Source organism: Acomys russatus, chromosome 1 (assembly GCF_903995435.1).
Source record: "Acomys russatus chromosome 1, mAcoRus1.1, whole genome shotgun sequence".
In the NCBI taxonomy this organism is placed as follows: Eukaryota; Metazoa; Chordata; class Mammalia; order Rodentia; family Muridae; genus Acomys; species Acomys russatus.
The window spans coordinates 9,066,914-9,080,316 of NC_067137.1; the positions used below are offsets into that span (position 1 = coordinate 9,066,914).

A 13,403-nucleotide genomic window follows, 5' to 3' on the forward strand; every position below is an offset into this window, starting at 1 on the left:
ACTGTAGCTCAGCTGTAGAGCACTAGCCTAAAACACCCTCTGCTTTGGTTTAAATAAGAACGGCCTCCTTAGGTTTGTATGTTTGACTGTTTGGTCCCCAGTTAGAGGAACTTTTTGGGAAGGATTAGGAGGTTTGGCCTTGTTGGAGGAGGGCATCACACTGGGGTGTGCTTTGAAGTTCAAAACCCCATGGCAAATGCCAAGCCCAGAGTCTCCCCCTCCTCCCAACCCCCACTGCCTACTATTTGTGGATCCCAATGTGAAGCTTTCAGCTGCTGCTCCAATGCACACCTGTCTGCTTCCTGTCACGACGCTTGTGGACTGGCTCTCTAAAACGGTAAGCAGATCCCCAGTTAAATGCTTTCTTTGTTTTGTTTGTTTGTTTGTTTGTTTGTTTTGGTTTTTTGAGACAGGGTTTCTCTGTGTAGCCTTGGCTGTCCTGGACTCCCTTTGTAGACCAGGCTGACCTTGAACTCACGACGATCCCCCTGCCTCTGTCTACTGAGTGCTGGGATTAAAGGCGTGCGCCGCCATGCCTGGCCATTAAATGCTTTCTTTTCTAAGAGTTGCCTTGGTCATGGTGTCTCTTCACAGCAACAGAACTGTGACTAAACCACTTTCCTTATTAGCTTCTGTAGAATTTTGATTGACCAGATTTTATTTACAGGATCATTACTTCAACCAAGATGATATATTAATTAAGCCTAGATGATAAGGTCATATATCAGGGTCTTGAAACTTACTGCAATGAAAAACAATTTCCTTTCTAGTTATGAGGACTGAACCCAGGGTCTCACATATATTGGGTGAGTCCTCAACCACTGAGATACATCCCCAGACTTTCACATATTATTTTCTCTCTCCCTCTCTCTAGATATTGAGGGGTTTATTATATGAGCATGGGGAGAGAAGGAAGGAGAGAGAGAGAGAGAGGAATAAAAACAAGAAAAGAGAGCTCACATATTATTTTCTAAGACTAAGCAAAGTCTTTTGGTCTTTTTTTTCCCCTTAACTTCGCTGAAATTATCAGAAGGAAATTTGCATTAAAGTGTTCACAATTATTATTATTATTATTATTATTATTATTATTATTATTATTATTATTATTATTATTATTATGCTTTTTTGAGACAGAGTTTCTTTGTGTAGACCAGGCTGGCCTCAAACTCACAGAGATCTGCCTGCCTCTGCCTCCCCAGTCCCCAGTGCGGGAATGAAAGGTGTGCACCACCACTGCCTAGCAGAAAATCACTTTTTTAATTCATAGAGAGAACAACAGAAAGTCCACATTACATATGCTCAGAGAAAATTAAATATATTTCCTAGCTCTATTGAAACAAAATGAAACAAAACATCAGTCAACCAGAAGACTGAGAAACACATCATGTTTTAGTAATTATCAATTTTGCTGAGCTGGGCGTGGTGGCACACACTTGTAATCCCAGCACTGGGGAGGCAGAGACAGGTGGATCTCTGTGAGTTCGAGGCCAGCCTTGTCTACAAGGAGAGTTCTGGATAGCCAAGACAACACAGAGAAGCCCTGTCTCAAAAAACCAAAACCAACCAACCAAACAAAAACAAAAACAAAAACAAAAAACCAATTTTGTTCAATAGGGACTTCCTAAAGTTTGTTTGTACCACCAGGTCCTGTCTTGACGGGAGTCGGCTCTATAGCACCCTGTTGCAGTGTTGTCACACCAGCTCCTGTCTTGATATGCCCGCTGTGTTTGAGCGTCATTCTATATTGATTTACCCAGACACTATCTGCCCTATGGGAAACACACAGACTTGCCAGCCTTCACACTTGGAGACACTGGGAAAATATCAGCAACAACTCCTTGTTGCCAGCCCGGGTTATTTTCTTATAGTAAATGACCCCGCATCTGTCTTCCTGCTCTGTGCACTTACAGATGAATCTGTTTGACAGAAGAGTGGCTGAAGGCAGCAGCTATGATGGCTCTTGAGAATCCCCGGGCTATATGCAAACAAGGGGCTGAGCAGAATATTTTTTGAATAATTGAGAATTACATACATGAATAAACTTGGATATGAAAAATGTTGTCACAGATGGGAGAAGCCCTGGACTCATCAGCTAAGTTGCCCGAAGAGAAAACTCGGTCCTGGCTAAACATGAGATTTGCCGATTAAAATATGCTAAGGCTTTCTAAGCAAAACAGGCATTTAAACTCCAGGCAGTCACTTGCTTCTGCACTCACACTGTTTTGGATGTGTTTGTGTGAAGACTGAAGGCGACTCCAAAATGGTCAAGATGAAATTATGAATGATCAATGTTGTTTTCTTATCCTTTGGGAGTCTCGCAATCTACTATAAGACAAAAAACAAATTTATTGATCAAAGCCAAATAAGATTAATATCTTCTGTTGTGCAAATTTCCCATTTAGGGTGTAAAGTACCCTCTTCTCTGATCATTATCATCATCATCATTTTCTTCTCCTCCTCCTCCTCCTCCTTCTTCTTCTCTTTTTCGAGACAGGGTTTCGCTGTGTAGGCCTAGCTGTCCTGAACTCGCTTTGTAGACCAGGCTGACCTCAAACTCACAGCAATCCGCCTGCCTCTGCCTCCTGAGTGCTGGGATTAAAGGCGTGCGCTACCACGCCTTCTTCTTCTTCTTCTTCTTCTTCTTCTTCTTCTTCTTCTTCTTCTTCTTCTTCTTCTTCTTCTTCTTCTCTTCCTTCTTCTTCTTCCCCCTCCTCCCTCTTTGCTTTTTTTTTTAAAGACAGAGTTTCTCTGTGTAGCCCTGGCTGTCCTAGAACTCATTTTGTAGACCAGACTGGCCTCAAACTTAGAGAACCATCTGCCTCTACCTCCTAAGTGCTGGCATTAAAAGTGTGTGTCACCATCAGGCTCAGATCAGAATCTTGAAGGTGTTTCTCTCTTTTGAAACTTTAGTCTTGAAGATGAAGGCTAAAATCTTAGTTCCTGAATATTTTGCATAAAGTGATTTAACAGCAAGTTTGGACGCTTGGGAAAGCTTTGTTGGAAAAGTCGTCTCAGCCGTGCGGCACCTGGGTACAGGCAGGCACCTATTTGCATGTACACTGACTTGCTTGCGTGTAGTGTTCCTAAAACTCTGACTTATGCTCCAACCATGAGTGGAGAAATAAAAGCACAGTCAACAACTAAGTTCTCTATCAACCGCTTTTTCTCAGTACCAGTAGCTGAACCTTTGTGTAGTAGGCAAATGCTCTACGTCTGAGCTGCTGCCCAGGCTCTAGGAACATTTTTTTCAACACATTAAATTATACAGAAGAAAACAACCCCCCAAGTCCCCATAATGTTATATTTGTTCTCTTGACAGGGTCTCATGTAGCCTAGGTGGCCCTCCTACTCACTATATAGCCAAGGATAGCTTTAAACTTCTGATCCTCCTGCCTCAGCCTTCCTGGGAGCTAGGATTGAAGCATGTGCCACCACACCTGGTTTGTGTGGTGCTGAGGATTAAAGCCAGCGTTTTGTGTATCCTAGGCAACCACTCTACCAACTTAGCTATATCTCTTCCCCATTTTTGGATAAAGACAACTCCAGATGTCATGTTATTATAATTCACAGATAGGCCAGTGACAACAGATCCCCACTGCCCCCCCCCCAAAAAGAAAGAAACAAAGGAAGGAAAGAAGGAAGAAAGGAAAGAAGAAACAAATTTTCTCCCTGTAATCACAAAGCCATTATCTTATCTGTAAAAAATCACCAATAACTCTTGGTATCACATAGTATGAACTCCAAATTCAATATCTTTGTGTTTCTATTGCTGTAATGAAACACAGTAAGTTGGAGAAGAAAGGGTTTATTTGATTTACACTTCCACATTATGGTCCATCACTGAAGGAAGTCAGGACAGAAACTCAAGCAGGGCAGGAACCTGGAGGCAGGAGCTGATGCAGAGGCCACGGAGAGGTGCTGCTTACTAACTTGCTCCTTGTGGCTTGCTCAGCCTGCTTTCTTATAGAACCCAGGACCACCAGGCCAGGGATGGCACCACCCATGTGGGCTGGGTCTTCCAACATCAATCACTAATTAGGAAAATGCTGGCCTAGAAAGATGGCTCAGAGGTTAAGAGCACTGACTGCTCTTCCAGAAGTTCTGAGTTCAATTCCCAGGAACCACAGAGTGGCTCACAACATATATATATATACATATATATATATGTATAATGAGATCTGTGACTTCTTGTGGTTGTCAGGCAGAACACTGTATACTAATAAATAAAACAAATCTTTAAGGAAAGAAAGAAAATGAAGAAAATGCCCTACAGCTGGGTTTTATGGGGACATTTTCTCAGTTGAGGCTCCCTCCTTTCAGATGACTCTAGCTTGTGTCACATTCACATAAAACTATCCAGTACAGTCAAATTGCCTTGAATGTCTCAAGAATATCTTCTAGCCAGACATAGTGGCATATGCCTTTAACTCCAACCTTGTTTACACAAAGAGTTCCAGGCTATGCAGGGCTACATAGTGAGACTCTGTCTCAAACAAAATGTCCTATTACAATTAGTTTGTTCATACTAAGATCAGTCAGTATTTGAAAAAATGAGACATAGTAGGTGAGTCACTATTCAAAGATATAACATGTAATAAAACTATTTTTCTTTGATATTTTCCCCCTTTTTTGTTTTGAGACAGGCTAGCCTTCAACTTGCTATGTAGATGAAGATGACTTTGAATTTCTTTTTTTCCTTTTTCTTCTTCTTCTTCTTTTTTTTTTTTTTTTTTTTTTTTTTGGTTTTTTGAGACAGGGTCTCTCTGTGTAGCCTTGGCTGTCCTAGACTCACTTTGTAGACCAGGCTGGCCTCGAACTCACAGCGATCCGCCTGCCTCTGCCTCTCAAGTGCTGGGATTAAAGGCGTGCGCCACCACCGCCCAGCAGACTTTGAATTTCTTATTCTTTCGTCTTCCATTTCAAATGCTGGGACTGAGGCTGGAGAGATGGCTCATGGGTTAAGAGCACTGACTGCTTCTACAGAGCACTTGGGTTTTGTTCCCACCATCCACACGGCAGCTCACACCAGTTCCAGGACTTCTGAAGCCCTCACACAGACATACATGCAGGCATAATACCAATAAACGTAAAATAAAAAGAAATGATATATTTCTCGGCAGTGGTGGCGCACGCCTCAAGCGCTGAGGTTATAAATGGGCTCCACCACACCCAGTTTGCGCAGGGCTGGAACACAGTGGGCTAACCCTGAACTCAGTTACATCACTAACCTAAAACGTCCTGCTTGTGTGCATTGTGTGTATTTGTATCTTCTATGAAACATTGTTTCTATTATTGAGCACATTGTTTCTATTATGAGCATTAGAAACTACTGGGCTAAGGATTCTCTCTTTGCCTTGATCGTCTCTGGGTGAACACCTCTGAGAGTTGGGTGGGTCTTCCCTTTCTATGACTAAAGAGGTGTGCACAGGGCAGACAGGAAAGCTGTCAGTCTAGGCTCTTGCTGCTCCCTCTACCTGGTTCCTCCCTCAACACCATGTCTGCTATTTTGCTTGTTTTCTGGCCTCCAGAGGCTGATGCCCGCCCTTCTCATCATGAGATGGTTTTTGGGGTCTGTTTAGATCCAACATTACTCAAATATTAGGTCAATGGAGAGAGCAAAAATTATTGTAATTAAGCCAGTACTGATCAATCAGAGCTTCAAAACAGACTCTGAACTGCAACACACACACACACACACACACACACACACACACACGTGCGCGCCCCCCACCCCTACTCGCCCCCACCCCTAGCTTCTAGACTATGTCTAAGGTATTCTTTGAAGACACCAGCAAGGTCCGACCTGAAAATGGGTAAGCAACATTCTATCGTACTTCCCGACCTGTCTCCTTGTCCTCCTCCCTAACTTCCTTCCCCCGCTTCTCTCCCCTTTCCCCCCATCTTTAGCTGAGCTTGTAAATGACAAGGTCAAGTGTTGACGCTGCCCAAAGTGGTTGGATCGTCCACTGTGCCATATCACATGGCTTGATGCTGGATGTGGCGTTACAGCATTTAAAGTTTATCCTCTTGGGTTTTGGTATCTCTTTGATCCCACCCCTCTTTTCTGTGCCCCCATTACCTCATTTGGGATCAGAGTTGTTTCCTCTGATGTCTGAAGTATGTAACTTGTTTTTGTCTTTAACTTTTTAGAAGGGGCTCACAGCTAAGAGTTTACGTTGAGAATCAGCAGCGACTCTGAAGATATTTTAACTGTCATGGCTTTGAGAACTCTTGCGTTGGATTGTAGCCATCTTGCACTATGAGATGGCCTTGACCCTTGGGGCCAAGAGTGGAATGCTCTGGTTTACTTATGGAATGTGCCTCACAAGCTCATATACTGAACACTTTGTCCCCAGCTGGTGCTGCTATTTCGGGAAATGTTAGGAACCTTGGGAGACAGGACTTAGAGCAGTGGTTCTCAACCTGTGGGTCGCAACCCCTCTAGGGGCTGAAGAACTCTTTCACATAGCAAATATCCTACTAATCAGATTTTTACATTACTATTCATAACAGTAGGGAAAAATTACAATAATGAAGTAGCAATGAAATAATTTTATGGTGGGGGGGGTCACCCACACCATGAGCAACTGTATAAAAAGGTCGAAGCATTAAGAAGATTAAGAGCCACTGGCTTAGAAGGAGGAAGTAAGCCACTAAGTCAGTGCCTTTGAAGGTTTTACCTGGTCCCCTGTCCCTTCCTCTCTCCTCTACTTCCTGCCCAACATGAAGCAAAGAACCTCCTCTTCTCCAAATTCCTGTCGTCTTGATGCTCTGTTCAAGTGAGACAGGCAAGGAAAACAGCAACTGAGACCTCTGAAACTGTGAGCCAAAATAGACCTCTCCTCCTTGGAAGCTGTTCATGTGCCACACTGTGTCACAAGTGTCTGGGGCACTGATGCCATGTTACTTTGCTGGCTGCTGTGGCATAATACTTGACGGGAGCAGTGGAAGGAAGGAAGGAAGGAAGGAAGGAAGGGAGGGAGGAAGGGAGGGAGGGAGGAAGGAAGGGAGGGAGGAAGGAAAGGAGGAAGGAAGGAAGGGAGGAAGGAAAGGAGGGAGGAAGGAAGGGAGGAAGGAAAGAAGGGAGGAAGGAAGGGAGGGAGGGAGGAAGGAAGGGAGGGAGGGAGAAAGGAAGGGAGGGAGGAAGGAAGGGAGGGAGGAAGAAAGGGAGGGAGGAAGGAAGGGAGGGAGGAAGGAAGGAAGGGAGGAAGAAAGGGAGGGAGGGAAGAAGGAAGAGAGGGAGGGAGGAAGGAAGGGAGGGAGGGAGGGAGGGTGGGTTTACTCTGTTTGCTCTAAGAAGGTGTGGGATCCTGGAGGAGAAGGAATGGTTGTGTAAACACGAGGTTGCTGGTCACATGGCAGCCAGAGGGAGAGACGAGATCCTGGCACTTTGCTCACTTTGTCTTCTTTATCCACTCTGGGATCCCAGTCCATGGAATGCGAACACAGGTAGGGTGGGTTTTCTCACCCTGGAGGTTTCCCAAAGATTTGCCGCCAAGGTGACTGACTCAAAGTTCCATCAAGCTGACAATTAAGACCAACCAGCAAACCAAGGAGTACAGTTTTCAGGAGTAAATACTTAGAAAACCCATTGCCACAATTACTTCTACCAGCTCTGTTCCACATTGGTATGCAAACCTCTCGTCTTCCTTGGGTGTGACAAATGCTTGGACTGTCTGCATTCTTTGTTGAATGTACTGGTTGGTTCAAATTCCCAGCACCCACATGGACTCAGCACCTTGTAACTACTGTAACTCCAGTCCCAGGGCACCCGAAGCCCTCTTCTGACCTTTGAGGGCATCAGGACCATTTGTGGTCATATGCATAAACTCAGGCAAAACACCCCTACACATAAAATAAAATAAGTCTTTAAAAAATGCAAGTGAATTTGTATCACAGCAATGCATCAACTTTTCCAACGGCTTTCCATCTCATCTGTACAGAAGTCCACACCCCAACAGGCAGCTCCCTGTGAGTGCAAAGGTCATTCAAGGTTAACACCCTGCAGGACTGCCTGCCAAACACCTCTATGACTTCCTCGTCCAAGCCAACTCCCTGCTCACTCTGGTCCTCTAGTGCTTTTCAGTGGATCTCGCTGTAGGGTTTTGAATGGTTTTGAATCTCCTGTTGTCTGAAACTGAAGCAAGAGCTGACTCTCTTTTCCCTTCAGACACTCCTGACTCACTTCAGATGACTTTCTCTGACTTTTCGGAGAAGAGCCACTTAAAGGAGACAGGTTTATTTTGGCCATCGTGGTGGGAAAGAGGCAGCAAGAGCTTGGTTGCGTTGCATATGCGGTCAGGAAACAGAGGTGACTAGTGGTGCCCAGCGCTTTCTCCCTTTGATTCAGCCCTGCCAGCTCATCCAATGATGCCACTCACATTTAGGGCGGCTCTTCCCACTTCAGTTAGTCCAACATACAAATTCCTTCACACATGTGTCCAAAGTTGGTTTCCATACTGGCCCTAAATCCTATCAAGATTAATCACCACAGATGCTAACCTACCTTTAATCCTTTTTTCTTTTTTACATCAAAGTTCTTAGCTGCCTCTTTAAATGTACAGAATTTCTCGTCTAAGTTAAGACTTGCTCTGTTTTTGTTCTTTATTTCTCTGTTATATCTCCAGGATCTCAAGCAGTGTCTGGCACAAAACATGTGTTCAATAAATAGTCCTGGTGCCAACTGAGAGGATGGACTCTAGTCTATCATGGCCCTCAGTAGTGTAACTTGGAGTAAAGTCATCTTTTTCTGGGGATGAACATTAGCTTCCTCCTCTCCAAAAGAAAGGTAAGGAAAGTTAACTCTAAAGGATTATCCATTCAATAAATGCTCAGAGCACGGGGCGTTATGTCTCAACTTTGAGGAGGAGCTTCCACTACGGAAGAGGTCGCATTCTGTGTGCTCAGAAGTTTCTTGTCCAGCAGGCGAGACCGTCAGATGGTAATACTTGTAGAGGGAGAATTTGAGTGTTCACTTGGCAGTACAGAGTGGAAGCCTGTTCCCGGGTTCAGGCCAGTGCACAGGGAACCCTTTCAGTCTGCAAGCCCCGTGTAGGCAACAATTTGTTTTATTAGCCACAGACTAGCCCGCAGATAATCACACCACTACCTTAATACCTGTATTGGTGCGTTAACTGAAAGGAGCAAGGCAGAGAGAAAGAGAAAAGTTCAATCTCGGCTTTTAAAACTATACGACCTTTGTTAAAAATCCATTTATTTCATGAAGTGAGGCACTTAGGATGAAGTCTGTATATTGGTCCCTAAACGCAGGGAAGGAACGTTGTAAGGCACTCCGGGATCTTGCACAGTCGGCCCTTCCCGGCAACCCTCGGGGTCTCTTCTTGTTGGCCCCTCCCACAAGCCCTTGCGCGCGCGTGGGCGGGGTCGACCTCTAGGGGCTCTACCAACTGCAAAGTGTAGGGGTGATGTGGCTGAACTCTCTGAGAGCCGGGGGCCGCTGGATATGGAAATGGGGATGATGCGTGCAGAGCAAAAAGATGAGATATTGTAAAAACGAAGGACGGATCCAGGTGCCCCCGGCAGCTCGGCTTTCCCCTAATGACACCTTAGCGAGGCTCCAGCCTCCCCCTCCGCTGGGCGCTCTCGGCCCTTGGTCCGTCCCACTAGGGCGACCCGGGTCGTCACGTGTTCCTCCAGGTCCCCGGCAGGAGCGTGCATCCTGCCTTGGGTACGCCGAGCCATGGCAGCCCTGCTGAGACCCGCGCGTTGGCTGCTCGGGGCCACGGCAGCTCCGCGCCTCCCACTGTCCCTGCGCCTCCTGGCGAGCGGCCCGGCCCGGCTGTCCACCGTCACCCGCGTGGCGGCCACTGCTGGCCGGCCGGCTGCAGGGTGAGTACCGGACCCCTTCCTTCTGGCGGGTTGCGGCGGACCGGCCGGTGTCTGGCTCGTTCGCTCCAGTTCTGTGGTCCCGGCAGCTCAGGCGTGAGCCTCCCACGCTTTGCTGGTGGTTTTGGGTGACAGGGTTGAGCGTCCATGAGAAGGTCATGGTCGAGGGCATGGCTGGCTTCCGGCTTGCTGCTTGGGATCTCCACCTGCTCTCGGACAGAGGACGGCTCGGGAAGCGCAAGGGCTTTTTGAGCGCAGGGGTTGCTGCGGTGGGGGCAGGTAATGTGCTTTCCCTGAGGCGTAACCTACCTGGGTGCTCTTCCACACTGTCACATGTAGTCTTAAGAGCCTTCGATCCCGTCCCTCCCCACCCCTCCACCCGGGGGTGGGGTTTGAGGTTTCGAGTGAACCCAAGGCTTGACATTTGATGATGGTCAGTTCAGGTTTTTGCCTGCGTTTTGTTGAATGGAATTTTCCTTCAGTATTTACGCAGATGTCCTGGGTTGGACATTGTCTCGGAAGGATGCACTGGTGAGCACAGGCAAGGTACTCTGTTGGGATCTATGCATGTATTAAAAAACAAGTCAAATTCCCAGTTAGTGTCAAGTATTTGTGTAAGCACGCCCTCGTGGATTGAGGTTCTGGGAGATAAGTGTGTCCATTTGACGACTGTTCTAATCATCAGAAAAAAGAAGAGGGAAACTTAGGTACCAGAGAGAAATTGACAAGTGAGTGACCCACGAAAGACCTTTGGGGTCTAGCAAGAAAAATTTATGAACTAATGATCTGGAGTGGGGTGCCACAGACTGAGGGTGCTTCGGTTTGTTTGCACTGTGCCATTGGACTAATCACCCAACAGCCCAGGCTTTAGTGTCTTTGGGTACACAGGTGGACACAGTACTGAGGTTAAGAATATTTCCTGAGATGCAGGGCTTGGCATGGAGCAGCAACTGCTTTGTTACTGTAATGGAAGTCACTGTCTTCACCGGCCAGCCTGACACTGTATGTAATTGGATGAAGAAAATGCTTTGTGATTCCTCAACAGCTGAGTTACATATCTTTGGAGTGATGCTTCTTTGTGCTTTGGGGCCTTGCCTGGGTTTTTTGTGTTCGGCCTGGGCAAGTGAGCCTTCAGAATTCATGCCCCTGCTTTTGCCCCGGCTCTTCGTCCTCCACCCCCTAACTTCCGTTTTGGAGAAGTGCCCGCTCCTTTGACTTTCTCTTAGTGACTGGCCTCTAGTCATTCACATGAGGCCAGAGGCCAGTGTTGCAGTGCTGTCGTTCATCTTTCTCTTGTGTTTGGGGGAAATGGAACACGTTTTAGTGACAGGCTGTTGATCTGGGTGTCCATCGGATTTGGATCCCATTTCCTGGCTCATAATCTTAGACCTTGCTGCATAGAACTTAGCCCCTCTGACCCTTACTTAGGCTTGTCTGTAGTGGAGAGGTGCCAGGTGTCACTGTAAAAGCTCATCTTCTTGTTATTCAGGATTCAGGTGTCTCTTCAGAAGCTTTGTCTTAACATGATCCAAAAAGTAACCTTATGGGCCAGCAAGGTGGCTCATCAAGAAAAGGTACTTTTGGGGCTGGAGAGATGGCTCAGTGGTTAAGAGCACTGTCTGTTCTTCCAGAGGACCTGGGTTCAGTTCCCAGCACCCACTTAGCAGCTCACAACTGCCTGTAAGTACAGTTCCAGGGGATCCAACGCCCGCACGCAGGCATGAATGTAGATAAAACACCCTTGCACATTTAATTATATGCATTTTTAAAAAGAAGAAAATGGCACTTTCTCTGCAAGCCAGATGACCTTAGTTTGTTCCTCAGGCTCCACACGGAAGGAGAGGGTGGCTCCTGCAGCTGACCTCCACACATACACGTACACACACACACACAAGCCAAATAAAAGAAAAAAGGCAAGCAGTGACATTATTACATCAGGGTCTTGTCTGTGCATGGGGAACATGTGTCATTACCTGTTCTGTGTTTCCTAGATAGAAAGTCAGGTATTTGAGCGCAGTACTTGGTCTTGCTCGAAAAGCTGTGTTTAGGCCACAGCAGACAGTAAAGTTGTATTTGTTCTCTTTCTTTGGACTTTGAACACTTTCCCTTCAGTCTCCCATCCCACAGCTTGTAAGCCTGCCTGCACCTTTTCCATCTGAAAAACACAACATTTCTCAGGACTCCTCCTTTCCCACGGTCTGCTGTCTCCTTTGCTCACCTCTCATTTACTCTCTGCGATGTTCTCATTCCTTGTTGAGGCCTCAATGTCTTTTTTTTTTTTTTTTTTTTTTTGAGACAGTGTCTATAGGTAGGTCTGGCCCGTCTTGGGACTTATACCAGGCTGGCTCAACCTCACCTGCCTCTGTCTCCCAAGTGCTGAAATTTAAGGTGGGTGCCGCATGACCAGAGCCATAACTTTTTTTTTTTTTTAAGATCCTTTTTGTTTTATATGTTTGTGTGTGTTGTGTCCTTGGAGGCCAGAAGAGGGTGTCGCATCCCCTGGAGCTGCACCTCCATTCAGGTGCAAGCTGACTGGCCTGTGTGCTGGGAAGTGAGCTTGAGTCCTCTAGAAGAGCAGGAAGTGTTCTCACCTGCTAAGCCCCCTCTTCAGCCCCCCCCCTTTTTTTTCTAAACCATAAAACTCATGCTCCTGGAGGAATACCTAAATTACAGAGCAAAACATGAAACATCTTCCTTAACTATCGCTCAGAGAGAGCCATTGTTACACCACTTAGTCTATCTTTCCGAGAGTCATTTATTTGGCTTTACTTTGTTTTTGCAGAAGACGTCATAATTATGCAATCTGTGTTTTGTTTTGGAATCTCTGGTGGTAGGTACTATCTCTCGCTTGCTTTTCGTGACGTCCCTTGCCTGGCACTGCCAGCTTCTTGCTTCTCAGGAGTTTTTTGCACCTGCTTCCTTCCAGTTTCTTTCCATGATTGTAAATTAAATGGTCATGTACTTGGAGGGTTTTGTGTGTGTGTGTGTGTGTGTGTGTGTGTGTGTGTGTGTGTGTGTGTGTGTTTCCCTCTTTGTAATAGTCCTGGCTGTTATGGACCAGGCTGTCTCAAAAGAATCTGCCTGGCCTCCGGAGTACTGGGATTAAAGGTGTGTGCCACCACACCCTGCATACTTGGAGGTTTTGTTGCTGGCAGTTTACGTCTCCTCACTCTTTGCCTTCCTTCTCCTTGTAGATGGCCCTTTCAGTTTCAGTGTCTTTGTCACTTCAGCCTCTCCGTCACAGGCGGCTGCAAGCTCCTTCTGGCTGGGCTACAGGTACTTCAGCCCCAACACAGCTATTCTCCCAAGGCTGAGCTCCGAGCGATGCTGTTTCTGTTACTCAGAAAGGGCCCACACGTGTATCTGCTTCTTTCCCCACTTAGATCTCATCGTCCCCTTTGATTGACAAGTGATAAGATCCCGGGAGTCCCGCTTCGTCTAGAATGGATGTCCATCTCTTGTGCCCCCATCACCCTCTCTAGAGTTCCTGCTAACGTGATCGTGTCGTTTCATGTTCACAGTTGAGCACACTGGCTCCGATGTACGTAGCTGCTTTC

The 13,403-nt window shown here is 46.4% G+C and overlaps 1 protein-coding gene across 1 annotated transcript in view; it reads left to right on the forward strand.

Moving 5' to 3' along the window:
* The first annotated feature begins 9,645 nt into the window (after positions 1–9,645).
* Positions 9,646–13,403, forward strand: part of Lrpprc (leucine rich pentatricopeptide repeat containing) — an 86,206-nt gene continuing 82,448 nt past the window's right edge. Inside the window, exon 1 of the mRNA XM_051160825.1 lies at positions 9,646–9,849. Within this exon, the coding sequence (XP_051016782.1) occupies positions 9,701–9,849 (149 nt within the window). The 5' untranslated portion in view covers positions 9,646–9,700. The remainder of the gene's footprint in view (positions 9,850–13,403) is intronic.